The sequence below is a fragment of the Myxocyprinus asiaticus genome, chromosome 14, assembly GCF_019703515.2.
Source record: "Myxocyprinus asiaticus isolate MX2 ecotype Aquarium Trade chromosome 14, UBuf_Myxa_2, whole genome shotgun sequence".
In the NCBI taxonomy this organism is placed as follows: domain Eukaryota; kingdom Metazoa; phylum Chordata; class Actinopteri; order Cypriniformes; family Catostomidae; genus Myxocyprinus; species Myxocyprinus asiaticus.
Window position 1 is genome coordinate 46,042,130 of NC_059357.1, and position 17,131 is coordinate 46,059,260.

Genomic DNA, 17,131 nt, shown 5'->3' on the forward strand with positions numbered 1-17,131 from the left:
CTTTCTTGACAATTCAGCATATGTTCCTCCTAAATGTTTATTGTTATGATTCAAAAAATCTTTCTCATCAGGGTTTCTCTGCCCGTACCCATGACCGCGTGACCCGACCTGACTTATACTGTAAAATTTTAATCCCCAACCCAACCACAAATCACTTACTATCTTTATCATTTTTACTCCAAGCAAGTAAAGGTGCTGCAATGTGCTGTATTTTATTTAAGCATTGTAGGCAACATTCGTAACAGTAAACATACACAGTTTTAACAAGGCACGGCACACCCTCAGCAAACCAGAGTAAAAGGGAAAAACATTAGTTTACCGTTTATTAAGAGCTGGAACATTGCATAACAGAGCCAATCTTGAATCATGTGTAACAGTGTAACAGTCACATTTAGTTCTCTTTGTAACCTGAACTTCTTCAGAATGGTGAATTGACACCTGTTAAGTTAGACACAGCACAACAAATGAAATGAAACGGAGGTGTCTCAAAGTTTTTTTTTTTAACTTAAAGGATTAGTACACCCAATAATGAAATATCAGTCACTGTTTACTCACCCCTGTGTTGTTAAAACCTATATGACTTTCTTTCTTTTTCTTAACACAAAGGGAGAAATTGTGAAAAAAAAAAAAAATTGTGCACAGTGATGTCATACAATGGCAGTTTATGGTGACCACCTCTTCAAGCTTCAGAAGAACACAAAAGTATAATTCAGAAGTCTAATACATTATTCCATAAGACTCGTGATTTTTATGAAAGCATATGATATCTGGTGAGAAACAACCCGAAATCTAATGTATAATTTAGTCAAAATATTTACTGTCCATTGATCTCCTGTGCGCGTTCATGATAGGGCACAAGAGCAACAGTTCTCGCAGCCCCCTCATGACATTGGGGCATTCGTATAAAAACAGGTCCGCCACAGCGATAATGACAGCAGAACTCAACACAACTGCACACAAAATAGAGAACAGAACTTCCTAAACATGTCTGAAGAGTTTGTAGTCAAAGAATTGATGCATTTCTATGCCCATCCTTATTATTTTGAACGGAGTATTCGGAAATCAAACAGAAACATGGAGGAGGCTACAGGCAACCACAGTCACACCGTGTCCTAACCTGACGGCAAACAACATGCGATAAAAGGTATATTATCTATGTTAATCAGATTTTTTGTCCTAACCAGTAGTGACGAGCGACGGTACATTCTATCGATCGCTTGTTTCCTACTTTCGGCATCAAGCAGGTAACTCCGTCCCCTGTGAACTAGTCCAAAAACTTAAAAAAAAAATTAGGCTGGACATAGAAATGCATGAATTCTTCGACAACAAACTCTTCAGACATGTTTAGTAAGTTCTGTTCTCTGTTTTATGTGCAGCTGTGTTGTGTTCTGTTGTCGCTTTCGCTGTAGAGGACCTGTTTTTAGATAAACAATACGAGTTTTCACTTGAACACCCCACTGTCGCGAGGGCACTGCGTGAACTGTTGCTCTCGTGCCCTATCATGAACGCGCACAGGAGATCAACGATCAGTGAACATTTTCACTAAATAATACATTAGATTTTGATTTGTTTCGCACCAAACTTTATCGTATGATTTCATTAACAATTATGAGTCTCATGGAATAATTTATTAGACTTCTGACTTTTTGGTTCTTTTGAAGCTTGAAGAGATGGTCACCATAAACTGCCATTGTATGACATCACTGAGCACAATTTTTTTTCACAATTTCGCCCTTTGTGTTAAGAAAAAGAAAGAAAGTCATATAGGGTTATAACAACACAGGGGTTTGTAAACAATGACTGACTTTTCATTTTTGGGTGAACTATCCCTTTAACACAAAGACAAATTTGGCAGTCCTGTGTGAGATTTTGAAAAAGTAGTGAGATTTGACGCAATGATCAAAGACATCTGTCCAACGTGTGTTTACATTGAAAAACAGAACAGATTCAAAAACACGTTTGGTGTGAACAGCCCTTTCTAGTGTTCATGCACATCGTTTTTCATTAGTTACAAACCCGAACCCAAAAAACGGTTTGTAATAAAACAAAATAATATGTAGCTTAAATTTTGAAGTATTTATGCAAGATGGTAGTATTGGTTGTTCTGAATAAATAAATTGTGCCCAGACAAAAAGATGAGATTTTTTTCACATTACAGTAAAATACATTTGTGGGAATATCTGCTTAATTGGAAATAATGTCACAGTGCAAAAAATCTTAATGTTCCCAAAATAGGCTTCAATTTCTTTTATGATGGGGGGTGGGGGGGTGAAATATGACCTGGACATTTCTTCATTTCTATTCTCTGTATATGTAGACTCTGTCATTTCCAATACTGATTTAATTTAAATACTGATAGCAAATTCTAACAGGTAGGTAATACAAATTTTGTGGAACAGTTTTAAAGTGTTTGCAAGACATTTTCCCTTCGTTTTAGCGCTAAAATGTTTTGAGTCTGCAAATATAGGCAACAACAAACAGAAGTTCGACATTAGAGAAACAAACGCCCAAAGTGCAGCCGATAGAGGTATGCTATCCCGTGTAAGACCAGGGCAGGAACCCAAACCCCTCACTGTCTCAGCAGGCCATTTGCAGTGCAATACATACATCTTCAGCTCACCCTCTTAGAGAGAAATCAACAACAACTACCATGTCAGCCACTTATACAAAAATAAACCAATCAGAACATGGTAAGATTAGCCTCTGTACATTACACTTATATAAAATAGTTTCATATATATACATATAGACAACCATGTCAAAAAAACAAAGCAAAAAAAAAAAATAAAATAAAAAAAAATAAACAAGCGACCTGTACAATATACACCTGAATAAGAAGACATGTTAAGAGGTACTGAAGTGTATGGCTTGATAGGAAACAATTCCCTATATACTGTATATACACACATAAATGAACTTAATATATCTTTAGATCTATATGTACTTAAATATCCCTGGAATCATGAAAGTGGTGTGCGGAGAACGCTCCACACGTCTCCTCCTCTGACATGGCTCAAGTCTTCTCAGTTAGACACCATGTTCTCCAATCCAAGTGTTCTGCTTTGGTGGTCTAAGACCATAGTCTGCTAGATGTCTGTTAGGTGAACTCAGAAGAGAATTAGGACCATGGACAAAGTGCCTATACTGATAAAGTATCGCTAGGGGATGCATCCAGATTTATCCCCAAAGTAGACAGAGTGTTTGGGTATGTAGGGTGGTACGCTACCTCCTGGTCCTCTTGCACCCCAATCGAACCATAGACAACTCAGTAGTATACTTGGATAAGCAAGTGCAGTGCTAACAGAGTAAGGACATCCCATCTGCAGTGAGCAGCTGGCCGCTGGTTGGGTCGTAGGTGCCGGCCAGGTAGTACAGGTCATGATAGCTTCCATCAGACTTCCTGTTGCGGGTCAAACACTCATATTCCTCACGGGTGACAACCTGACACTTATGAGAGATCGTCTGGACGTCATTCTCATCTTCATGACATGATTGGTACAGGGCATGCTTAAGAAAATGAAAAACTAATTAATATCCTCCAACACAATTTCCGTAGTCAACAGCAATAGCAGTGAAATCTGACAATTTGTAATTCAGTCAGAGAGCAACCTGGTGCAAATTATTCAGCAAAATTCACCAAAAACAAGAGTTTTTAAAAAGTTTTTATGTGGATTCTTCTTTTTTACTAGTCACTACAGCTAAATTTCAATCTCAGCAAACACTGAAAATCCACAAAGTGCTCCCAAGTTCAGTTCATCAAGACCTGTATGCAGAATTATGATTTCTGCTATGCTGAAGGCTTTACTCATGAATATTCATTATGTTTCATGATGGAATGCTTCAGGAAGCAGCATCCTAATTTGGTCTTATTAATATCCAAGAAGCTATGCCTTCGGCAAAGCAGGATTCGTAATTTTGCTACCCGCAAGTCAGATTGAGTCAGTCTACCAATGCCAAAGAATATTTTTCCAATTCTGGTATGGAGTTGGTACTGAACTACCTGTACACTGGACATCCCTGCCACCTGCAATTAAGCATATTTAATACCTTACTCATTGCATCATATTTTACTGTTCTCCAAAAGCCAAATTGTTTTTAAAATTTTGTCAATTATTCTGGTTATTTTATCATTACAGGCCTTCAAAATCATGGATACATACTTTGCCATCACGGTGTCTCTTGCCAAGATTGGTGTCTTCGGGGTGGTAGAACCACTTGACCTTCACGATCATACTGTTCTGCCACGATTCCCAGAAACTCTCAATGCGTCCAATTAGTGGCAGATGAGGCTGACCAGCCGAAAGGAACACTGCACAGTCTCCTATCCGAACCATGTCCTTGCCTCGTACAATGGCCTTGTAGAAAACCTTCCGGGCCTTACCCTTTAATCCACGCCGCTAATTAAATAGAAGGAGTTTAGATGTTTGCACTCAGTACACAAAAATAAATTAATCTGCATTAAAGTGTAATTTCTGCACCACTAGTGTCGCTAGTGATGGCTTTCCAAACAGGTTTCCCTAAACACTCTTACCACCCCTTCTACCCCACCCCTCGCCATCCATTGTTCAGAAAAACTTGTCAATTCCCCATTAAACATGGTAAAACATTTTTTGTCTCTAAAACATGGTATCAGTGCATCCCTAGTTGACCAGAATCAGTGTTTACATTCTTTATGAACTAAACCTATGAATGACTTTTATATAGTTGTCTCTGCACTTTCAACTGGGATTGGAGAAAGGATTTTGGATATGAAAAGTAAAGAGATTACACACTACATCTTTAAAATTAGTAATGACCTAAGCTGTTATCTTGTCAGCAGTCTGTAAAGATGTATGCAGTAGGCGGCTCACCTGTGTGGGGTTTCCAGACCACCTCCACATCTGTCTAGATGGCAGGATGGGTGACATTTTGGGCTTGGTCTGGTCTGTCAGAAGCCTTTGCCTCTTAAGCAGCTCCTTTGAGTTTTTGGAGACTGAGCTGGGACATTCTTTCCTCTTCGGTGGCTTGCTGCTAACACTGTGGTTGCCTTCTTTGGCACTGGACATGGCCACAGCTTTGGCCACAAACGAGTGTCGTGGAGGTCCAGCAGGGGGTTCAGTGGTCTGGGGCAGAGAGTGGTGTGTGGTCAAGCAGCTCTGCAGCAGCAGTGTGGAACTCTCCTCATCCTCCGAGCTATATGACGAGTCGTTGTCAGAGGAACACAAGCTAGAACTGGAGAGAGAACCTGAGCTTGTGGAGCTTGAGGAACCTGAGGAAGATGACGAAACTGAGATGCTCGAGAGAAATCGGCCAGCTGTTCTCAAACCTCCCGAGGCTTGAGCAAGTGACGCACTGCCTGTTCTCCTTCTTTGGTCTTCCTCTTCCTCATCCATTTCCGAGTAGGAGATGTGGCAGTCTCTATGGCAGCCGAGGTTTAGGTCTCCATACTCATTCATGCGCAAGGATGGTGAGGGCTTCCTCTGGACTTGACTCCCTTTTAGCAAGAGCTCTGCACGGGAACCATCACCTTTCCTATTGTCCTTGACAAGCAGGACTGGGTGGGAATAAGTCTCCGTCCTGGGCAGACCACCTACACCGTTGGAGCCAAAACCTGAAGCTCCTAGCAACAGCAGAGCCTTGCTACGCTTAGTCTTTGGAGATGTTACACCTTCATGGTCCAGTTTCACTAGAAATTCTGCTTTCCTACCCCGAGTTGGTGCTGGCTCCTCAGTTCTCTTTTTTTGAACATAAGAGGTGTTTTTGCCCTCCAGTGACATACCAAAGGATGAATAACCATTGGCTATGCTGCTGAACGAGTCCACCTCAAAGGAGCTACTACTAAAGAGACCTTTGGCTGGTGTCGTCATGGAGACTGAAGGTCGAAGAGATGTTTCCGGCACCCTGCCTCTCAAGGCTTTCTTCGAGGCTGATCCATTAAGCTGGAAAAAGTTTACCGGTGTTCTCCTCCTGGGTGCAGCTACTGATGGCCAGGTCAAAGCAGATGCTGAGGTCTTCGCCACATTGTTTGAGATAGACTTCTTCAGCCCTGAACCCTTAGGCCTCCCTGGGAAAAAAACATTCAAATGTCTGTGAAGAAACCTAAAGATCACAGGATTGCTGAAAAGGACTATACAGTTTTACCTTTGTGGGGGAAAAACACAAAGGAGCATTACAAAACCGAATGAGCTACCAGAGGTGGTGGAAAAATCAATATTGTAAAGTACTGCGATATTTGACTTCATGATACTGTATCATTACTTTTAGTTAAAGTTTTTACATTAATATATTTGGGGGAAATCATTGGGCTAACTTACCCCTGGTTTAGAGCAAGTGTGTGAGGAGACGAAACATAGTGCAGAATTCATACTGATCTCAGCATGAATTTACAGTAAGCGACAATAGGTTGAAAGTTCTTCAGCTAAAATCGGTCTGTGCTTACTGATATTCCAACCACTGCCCCCAGTGGCTAAAGCGGGAAGTGTTTTTAAATGTATGGGCATGCGTGAGCTCCAGTTTCTGGGTGAAATGTCCACAAAGGAATGCCAAAAGCAATTGTTTTTAGTTGTAAATGGTGAATGCATTCTATTGACTTTACACCCAAACCCTAACCCTAAACCTAACCATCAGTAAAAATGTAATCTTAGAGGGAAAATAGTACCTCTGATTTGTGCTCGTCATTGATTATGTGAACATAATTACTTTCTGGTTTTAGTGTAGGACAATATCCCAGGTTTTTGAGGCTGCTGAAGGAACATGCTACTGTATCAGTCACACCACAGGAAAAAGTATACATATTTGAATTAATGCAAAACTGTCTGATGGAAGATGCTGCTTGTCAGTAACTCAGCAGAATGCGGTCGATGTCAGGGTACTGGAACAATCAGTAGCAACATGTTGACTTCCCGTGTGATCACGTTGCAACATTAGGTCAACAGTACTTCAATGGCTCTACAAAAGTCAGCACGTATTGTACAAACCACCGAAATCCAATGAAAAAGAATGCAAAACTCTTTTTGAAAAGGTCACAATATATCACAGTTTTGAATGGCAATATTATTGTATAGTGAACCAGATGTCATTTCACCAGGTCCCAGGTGATTCCCACCCTTATGACCCACCTTTTTAGACAGTATTTTGGGTATTATAAGGGACCTTTGGAACATGCCTATTATGCCCAAACTGTTGTCTAAGTAGGCAGTCCACTTGTTTTGAGACACATTGCAAGGATTTAATTACAGGGTTCCAACACCTTTTGATTAACACATTTCCATGGCTTTTCCAGTCTTCCATGATTACTGGATAAAGATTTTTTTTTTTAATAATTTTATAGAGATTGTGTAACAATTTATAGATATTTAAATCCAATTAAATATTCAGACCCGAGAATAACTACCAAAATGTATACTCAATATAGAAATTTCCTATGACTTATCCCAATTTTTCAGGATTTCATTGACCTCTAATGGTTAATTTGCATACCTGGTCCTCTGACTGGTTTCTCCTGAGCTTTGGATCTGCCTGTACTTGTTGTCCTCTCACTCAGAGTCCCGTTCTCTTGCACTGAGCTACTTCTGCCAAACTGTCTAACAGAAACCAGCACAGTGTCCGACTCAGCACCTGTAAAAGTGGAAGTGGTGGAACTTTAATGACTTCACAGTGCATGACAAATGTATGAGAAACATCTATGTTTAAAGATCAATGATATTTGCTCTGTTCTAAAACTTAGTGAGCTGCCTACCAGCATTTGACCTCATCATAGGCATCACAGCCTTTTAAGATACAACATCAGATGTATCAAAATATTTCATGTAAGACAGTAGAAGGAATCGACATAAATTCAAATTTTATTAATTACTGGAAGCATTACAGTACATGAAAATTGTTCTAATTAAAATAGACTTTCACCCAAAATGTGTGTGTGATGTATTTTTTGTGGTCATTAGAATTTTGTCTTGTACTGGAATCGATTGTTAGCATTAGTCTTATGCGATTCTCGTAAGGGTTGCTGTTTGTGTGATGCGCATCAGTGACTGTTAAACAGAGTTGCTTTCTATGAAGAGTGTTTTAAATCAGTCACTTGTGATGCTCCATTTCAGTTAGGATGTTGCCTTACATAGTAGACATCTCACCAGGTATTGAGCTACTCTCCAAATGAATCAGAATCACAATTGAAATATACAAAACATTGTGAGACCTACATTGGATTTGGTAATCGGGTGGAAGGAAGCGAATATTGGAGAGAGATATCCACCCTCTGTCCCCGTCATCAAACTCCACCATAACTCCACCAGGTTTACCTGTATCACCAGCACCACCTAGAAGATCACCAGAATCAGACAATTTAAAGCTCCTATTGACCAAAGAAACAGCACTCAAAAAGCATTAAGTTTGTCCCACAATGAAAATCATTACTTATTAATCCAATTTATGTATTAATGGGCCAGCAGGACTAAAGACCCCCTTTAATAAAAATTTTTTTTGAAAGTGTATTTATATATATATATATATATATATATATATATATATATATATATATATATATATATATATATATATAAATGAAAATAGATAGAGTAACACAATTTAAAAAGAAATGTTAAAGAACTTGAATAAACAACTTTAAAATTGGATGTCCTCTTTACTGTTTATTAACATGTTTAGAAAACAGGATGTGTGAGGGGATAAATCTTTGCTTTTTTAATTTATGGACTTTACAAAAAGTTATTAAAACCTTTACAGATGTATAAGTCTACATACTGTAGGTTCACAGATGTAACAATTTTCAAAAATGTTTATTACTATAAATTAGTTCTATATACATTTTCCGAGAAGAAATGTTCTTGAAAATGTCACAAAAGCCTGGTTCCAATATCTAAACCTATATGGTATTTGTGATTATTTATATGGATTTTTTCTTTTCTTTACTAGATATGGGTTAAAAATGACCCAAAGTTAAAATAAGGGGTAATGTGTATAATTTCTGTGCCACTAGTGTCACCACGCCATGTGTTTTTAAACTGGTTTCATAACCCTTACAAAAAAAAAACGCAAACTGCTGCAAATTTTCCACTCATTATTTTCACATGCAAATGTGCTTGTGATTCGCCGCATGTTTGCCAGAAGTTTGCAGCTTTTTATCGGTAGTGGTGAACTTGCAGCAAACCTTTGGCAAGAATGGACAATTTGCACAAGTTTGCCATAAAGCTCATTTGCATTGGCAAATTTGCGGCAAATTTGCCATGAACTCTAGATTTTGTAAGGTAAACACTCCCACTATCTTCCACTGGACAAACAGATAGTCCTGCCCCCAAACTCTTACTACTGGTTTAGCAAATGTTGCTTTGTCAGGCTGTTTGAAAAAATTGTTTTGATAGTGCCACAGGTTCACTTTTTTTGGGAAACCAGTCCGCATAGGTTCACTTTTTTTTGGGAAACCAGTCCCCATGGCTTACTTAGAGTTATTACTGCATATTAAGCTTGGATGGGAGGATATCGTTGTACCAGCATGTGTTATCACCAAACTGTACTGGAATCAACTGTGAGCGTTATCAAGTCTCATAAGGACTGGATAAAGGTTTTAAACTTTACAAAAAAAATTACATCAGTTTTACACTGATGAGCCAAAACATTATGACCACCTACCTAATATGCTGTTGGTCCTCAGCATGCCACAAAGCAGCGCCGAGTTGCCGAGGCATGGACTGAAGGTGTTCTGTTGTATCTGGCACCAAGACATTAGCAGCAGATCCTTCAAGTCCTGTAAGTTGCGAGGTAGAACTGCCATGGATCGGGCTTCTTGGTCAAGCACATCCCACAGATGTTCAATTGGATTGAGATCTGGGGAGTTTGGAGGCCAGGGCAACACCTTGAACTCTTTGTCATGTTCCTCAAACCATTCCTGAACAATGTGTGCAGTGTGGCAGGGCGCATTATCCTGCTGAAAGAGGTCAATGCCATCAGGGAATACCATTGCCAAGAAGGGGTGTATCTGGTCTGCAACGATGTTTAGGTAGGTGGCACATGTCGCATGGGTCCGGCCCAAACCCTGGACCCAGGGTTTCCCAACATAACATTACCCAGAGAATCACACTCCCTCCACCGGCATGTCATCTTCCCACAGTGCATCCTGATGCCATCACTTCCCCAGGTAAATGGCACACACATACATGGCCGTCCACATGATGTAAAAGAAAATGGGACTCATCGGAGCAGACGACCTTCTTCCACTGCTCCACGGTCCAGTTTCGACGCTAACATGCCCACTGTAGGAGCTTTCAACGGTGGACAGGGGTCATCATGGGCACTCTGACTGGTCTGCGGCTATGAAGCCCCATACGCAGCAGGGTTCAATGCACAGTGTGTTGTGACACATTCTTCCTGTAATAATCCTTAAAATTTTCTGTGACTTGTGCAACATTAGACCTTCTGTTGGTTCGGACAAGACGGGATAGCATTCGTTGCCCTTGCGTATCGATGAGCCTTGGGGACCCAACACCCTGACACCAGTTTGTCCCTCCTCAGACCACAGTCGGTAGGTACTCACCACTGCTGACTGGGAGCGCCCTACAAGCCTTGCTGTTTCAGAGATGCTCTGACCTAGTCATCTGGCAATAACAATTTGGCTCTTATCAAAGTCACTCAGGTCTTTACTCCTGCTTATTTCTCCTGCATTCAACACATTGACTACGAGAACTGATTGTTCGCTTACCATCTAATCTACCCAAACCTTGACATGTGGCCTTGTTAGGAGATGATAAACGTTATTTGCTTCACCTGTGAGTGGTCGTAATGTTTTGGCTCATCAGTGTATATTTAATTTTAACATTTGATTACGTGAAATGAAAAAGACTTGTGATTTCAAGGGAAGGGAAATTTATGTCTCACCCCTTTGCACATATCCTGGGTAAAGACATCGTGAGCGCTCGCTCCAGTAAGCACACACTCTAGTCCCCTCTGTTAGCACAGCCTCGCTTTCAGGGCGTACGTCCAACACCTAACACATGCACACACACACAGACGGAAACAAACTTCTGTCAATCAGTGCATATGAAAGTGGTTTTTGGACTTCCAAGATAAAAAACATTAACCCACACGAATCACCGAGTGAAGCTCTTATGAAAGCGGCACTTATCTCAGGCCAGCATGTTGGGCTGAGAGCCACGGAAGCGGAGGTGTGGTAAACAGTAAGTTGCTGAGTAATAAGGAGCGCTGTGTGAATGGAGCGACTGTGATTGCGGGTTTGCAGCGTTTCTCTGGATAACAGAGCACCCAGATCCCACCATTCACATCCAACCCCTTTCAGGCTTCTTTAATTTACTGTTGCCATGGTGACGTGCAACTCTGACTGATGAGGTGTGAAGCTGGAAGCTTGCATGTGTGTAAATTGGTGTCAAAGGTACATGAAGGAATAGATGCCTGTGGAAAGTGGAAGTTGAGTGTAATTACAAACAGCTGCTGTTCACACAATGAAACAGCTGAATAAAGTCTGTGTGTGTGTGTGTGTGTGTGTGTGTGTGTGTGTGTGTGTGTGTGTGTGTGTGTGTGTGTGTGACCCACCCAAACAAATGTTGCGAAATATTTATGTGAAAATGTTTTTTTTAGGAAAAATAAGCAGGAAAGGTTTAGAAGGAAGCAGTAACAATACACAATATTTTATTCTGGTCAGCACACTTGATTTAGCAAACTATTTGTCACAATGAAGTAGCACTCAGACACTCTTCAATAGTTTAATGACAGTAAAAGCACCATTGTGTAAAGGGTTCTATGTGAGTACAGTCTTGAAGGTTAGGTGTGAACAGATGCAGAGCTTGATGTGGTATGAAGACAAGAAGCAAAATGTGTGTTGGAAACTTGGGCCTTTAGGAAACGCTGTTGTGGAAAGGAATGTGTGGAAAGAGGATATGGTTTTGTGTAGCTCTTTAATGGCAGAGGGGATTTTGCAGGATGTGTTGATGTGTGAGTCCTGAGAGGCCAGAGCTCAGAGCGTAGGTGGGTTTGTTTGCTGTTTGAGTGGGAAACTTACCGCTTCGTGCAAGAGCTGCTCCAGGGAGTAGATTCTGGGCCGGTTTCCTCTCTCCCCATCTATAACAATGCTGTAGCTGCAGAGAGTACAGAAGAGTTATTTTCAATCTTGTGTATAATGCTTGGCTGTCTGGGTCAAACTCCTACAGATGGCTCACTTTCATTGGTTGTTACTAATTATCTTCAGCAACACTCGTACTGGTGAACAGAGGGTTCGGAGGAAGTGATGTCACAAGAACTGTGGGAAACTAGCGGGTGATGCTCACTCATTTAAATGACTAAGTTCAGGTATGAAACTGATAGGTTCTTTGAACTTGTTTTCTGTTAGCCAATGAGCTCGCTCACATGTGGTATGTCAAACCAATCGGCTAACATGGTGTAAGTTGATAGGTCCTTTGACGTGTAATTGGGTAGCCAATAAACATTGAAATCTGCACAGTTTTCAAGTAAGCCGGTTTCACTGCAGCACGCTGCGAGAGTTTTCTCTGAAAACCTCCTCCTCCCCAGCTCCACAGTCCTAGATCTACTACATGTATAGATCTACTACATGTATTATGTGTAAATCATATGTTTATTGTTTTTGTCATACTGCTATGTTGCTTGTAACTGCACCCAAGACTTTCACCCACTGTTGCACTTGTGTATATGGTTGAGTGACAATAAAGGGATTTGATTTGATACATGGGGATTGTATTTATGTCTAATTGTGCAGCAGCATGTCATACATGTTTGATGTAGCATGTCTTGTGTTTTTCTAATTGTGCAGCAGCAGCAGCAGCAGCAGCAGCATATCCACATGCTTAACTCAGTATGTCTGTATATGTTCTAGCACCAGCAAGTCTCCGTACTTATTCTTCAGCAACAGCAGCGTAGCAGATCTAGTCCAACAAGACCAATATCTAATCAATATATCATACCCACATTAACATGCTAAATCTTTCAGAGAGTTGTCATGACTGAACTGTGCTACTGAATATAATCCCCATTTACACCTGATATTAAGATGCATTTTGGCAGATCTGTTGGGAATCAAAGACAGGTTGTAACAAGGTTCAAAACGTTGAGATTTGTCCATTTCAACCACTTTCTGAGGTGGTCAAAAAGCATGTGACCACAAAGAAATTTGAAAATAAATAACCATCCAATCAGGCAGACAGTGTCACCAAACAACACATTCCCAAACACTCTGACTTCCATTGTTCACACAGACAGATAGTCCCACCCCAAACTCTTGCCATTTTTGAGCCAATGTTGTTGAGTTTGACCCCTCAAACAAACAGAATTATGTTTTGCACTGCTAATCCATTCTGCATATTTTTCCTCTTATTAAAAATGCGAAAAAAAAGTGTGCCAATTCCTACTGGGAATACTCATAGGCTCAGTGAAAAACAATAAATGTTTTTAAGGGTATGTGTTGGTGATACACTTACACATCTGGAGACTCCATAGGTCTCACACGAGCTGCATACAGAAGCTCATCTTCTTTGGAGATCAGAATCTTCAGTCCATCGGTCAGCATTTCTTTGGTTAGCACACAGTTTGGAGGCGCTGCAAGACACAAAAACAACAACTCAAAAATACACATAAAACACAACAATCAAAAACGTTGTGATGGGCCTAACCACACCCCTTAACCATGGTAAAATCACTAACACACAGCCTCAAAATTACTAGCCGTGTTTCCACTATTGGGCCAAATGAGGGCATGCTAGTGCGTGCCTGGGCCAGCTGCGTTTGCACTGTAAGTTCTGAGGCTTCATCGTGCCTCCTCTGGGCTTTCTCGGGGCCAAGGCCAATGGGCAGTTGAGGCGGGATCAATGTCAAAGGCGGAGTTTCGTCGAACTTGCCAGGTTGTGTATCCAGAGCACAACGATACAGGTTCGAGAAAAATAAAAAAATTGTGGGTACAGTACAAAGCCATTAAAATGCACAAAGGACAATATGGTGCAAAAAGCAAGACATTTCCATGGTTCTAAATCATGGACGGTCTGCTGGGACATCGTCCCGCTGTTAGTGGAGAGACCACTCGGAACACCATGGCAGTTACAGTCCGTGAGTTTTCAATGCTAACCTATCTTGCTAGCTGTTTACAAACTATATAAACACGGTATTCTAGATAGCATGATACCTCAGCTTGAGTTTCCCTCTTGCTTGTGAAATGGGCAGGGTGTGTGACATTGGCACCAGGGCGGCGTGTTAAAGGTATTAAATATGTTTAATCGTGCAATAATATATTTTATTATTTATAGGTCCCACTTTTTATTAGGTGTCTTTACTATTTACTAACAATAAAATACATACTATACAATGTACTTATTGTGTAACTACATGTTGTTCTTCAAAATTCTCACAAGACTCACATTTGCTGCTACTGAGGCTGAGGTATGGGTAGGTTTAGGTGTAGGGTTAGGGTTTTTATTAGGGGTTAGGGTTTAGGGTAAGGGTTGAGGTATGGGTAGGTTTAGGGGTAGAGTTAAGGTTTAGATTAGGGTTTAGGGTAAGGGTAGGGTTGGGGTTTGCTTTAGGATTAGGGGTTAAGGTTGACAGTGTGATTACAGATGTAATTAAATGCAGGTACATTAAATGTATGTACAATGCAACAACACATATTTACATAAGTACATTGTATCAAAATGTACAGTTGTGCTCAAAAGTTTGCATACCCTGGCAGAAATTTTGAAATTTTGGCATTGATTTTGAAAATATGACTGATCTTTTATTTAAGGATAGTGATCATATGAAGCCATTTATCACATAGTTGTTTGGCTCCTTTTTAAATCATAATGATAACAGAAATCACCCAAATGGCCCTAATCAAAAGTTTACATACTTTGAATGTTTGGCCTTGTTACAGACACACAAGGTGACACACACAGGTTTAAATGGCAATTAAAGGTTAATTTCCCACACCTGTGGCTTTTAAAATTTCAATTAGTGCCTGTGTATGAATAGTCAATGAGTTTGTTAGCTCTCACATGGATGCATTGAGCAGGCTAGATACTGAGCCATGGGGAGCAGAAAAGAACTGCGTAACAAGGTAATGGAACTTTATAAAGATGGAAAAGGATATAAAAAGGTATCCAAAGCCTTGAAAATGCCAGTCAGTACTGTTCAATCACTTATTAAGAAGTGGAAAATTCGGGGATCTCTTGATACCAAGCCAAGGTCAGGTAGACCAAGAAAGATTTCAGCCACAACTGCCAGAAGAATTGTTCAGGATATAAAGAAAAACCCACAGTTAACCTCAGGAGAAATACAGGCTGCTCTGGAAAAAGACGGTGTGGTTAATAGGCACAATACGATGATACTTGCTCAAAAATAAGCTGCATGGTCAAGTTGCCAGAAAGAAGCCAATGCCACAAAAAAGCCCAGTTACAATATGCCCGACAACACCTTGACACGCCTCACAGCTTCTGGCACACTGTAATTTGGAGTGACGAGACCAAAATAGAGCTTTATGGTCACAACCATAAGTGCTATGTTTGGAGAGGGGTCAACAAGGCCTGTAGTGAAAAGAATACCGTCCCCACTGTGAAGCATGGTGGTGGCTCACTGATGTTTTGGGGGTTTGTGAGCTCTAAAGGCACAGGGAATCTTATGAAATTTGATGGCAAGATGAATGCAGCATGTTATCAGAAAATACTGGCAGACAATTTGCATTCTTCTACACGAAAGTTGCGCATGGGACGCTCTTGGACTTTCCAGCACGACAATGACCCTAAGCACAAGGCCAAGTTGACCCTCCAGTGGTTACAGCAGAAAAAGGTGAAGGTTCTGGAGTGGCCATCACAGTCTCCTGACATTAATATCATCGAGCCACTCTGGGGAGATCTCAAACATGCGGTTCATGCAAGACGACCAAAGACTTTGCATGACCTGAAGGCATTTTGCCAAGACGAATGGGCAGCTATACCACCTGCAAGAATTTGGGGCCTCATAGACAACTATTACAAAAGACTGCACGCTGTCATTGATGCTAAAGGAGGCAATACACAGTATTAAGAACTAAGGGTAAGCAGACTTTTGAACATGGGTCATTTCATTTTTTTCTTTGTTGCCATGTTTTGTTTTATGATTGTGCCATTCTGTTATAACCTACAGTTGAATATGAATCCCATAAGAAATAAAAGAAATGTATTTTGGCTGCTCACTCATGTTTTCTTTAAAAATGGTACATATATTACCAATTCTCCAAGGGTATGCAAACTTTTGTGCACAACTGTACATAGAAGTAAAAGTCACCTAATATAAAGTTGGTCATATTAATATTTACTTCTTTATAATTTGTTTTATGTTGCTAAATAAGGCGAAAACGCATCATCGCAGTCTGTGAAAATGATCCAAGCTTTCATACTCAAGTCACTATGCCAGAAAGAATTGTGAAACTTGTCTAATGACATGCTGCTATTTGGGAAACTGAACGGCCTAAGTGCATTCAAATCATTGAAATATTCACAGTATTGCCAGCAAAAAAATAGCGAAAATATTGTACATATTCAATATCCTCCAGCCCTACCACCAAGTACAGTTGTGGCCAAAAATATTGGCACCCTTGGTAAATATGAGCAAAGAAGGCTGGGGGGAAAAAAATCTGCATTGTTTATCCTATTGATCTTTCATTGAAAAAATTGCAAGAGGGGAAATATCTCATTATTAAATAAATATTTTTCTCCAAAACACGTTGGCATCAATTATTGGCACCCCTAAAAATTCTTATGAGTAAAATATATCTGAAGTATATTCCTATTCATATTTTTAATTTTTTAGTGCACCTGAGTGACTATGAACATGAAATTGTTCAGCCATGACTTCCTGTTTCATGTGGTAACACACAGGCCAAATTCCCTTAATCATCAATCACAGTGGGTTAGACTAAAGAATATAGTTCTGATGTGTGGCAAAAGGTTGTTGAGCTTCACAAAATGGGAAGTGGCTATAAGAAAATAGTCAAAGCATTGAAAATGCCCATTTCCAACATCAGGGCAATAATTAACAAGTCCCAATCAACTGCAGATCTTAAGAATCGGCCTGGAAAAAGACGTGTGTCTATATTGTCTCCACGCACAGTGAGGAGGATGATTCAAGTGGCCAAAAAATCTCCTAGGAACACAGCTGGAGAATTGCAGAAATT

At 40.3% G+C, this 17,131-nt stretch overlaps 1 protein-coding gene across 1 annotated transcript in view; it reads right to left on the reverse strand.

Moving 5' to 3' along the window:
• Positions 1-1,739: 1,739 nt before the first annotated feature.
• LOC127452142 (BAH and coiled-coil domain-containing protein 1) overlaps positions 1,740-17,131 on the reverse strand; it is a 164,665-nt gene continuing 149,273 nt past the window's right edge. The window contains exons 21-28 of the mRNA XM_051717370.1: positions 13,431-13,548; positions 12,002-12,077; positions 10,864-10,972; positions 8,178-8,294; positions 7,459-7,596; positions 4,851-6,043; positions 4,161-4,397; positions 1,740-3,507 (exon numbers count right to left, since the gene is read on the reverse strand). Of these exons, the coding sequence (XP_051573330.1) occupies positions 3,298-3,507; positions 4,161-4,397; positions 4,851-6,043; positions 7,459-7,596; positions 8,178-8,294; positions 10,864-10,972; positions 12,002-12,077; positions 13,431-13,548 (2,198 nt within the window). The 3' untranslated portion in view covers positions 1,740-3,297. The remainder of the gene's footprint in view (positions 3,508-4,160; positions 4,398-4,850; positions 6,044-7,458; positions 7,597-8,177; positions 8,295-10,863; positions 10,973-12,001; positions 12,078-13,430; positions 13,549-17,131) is intronic.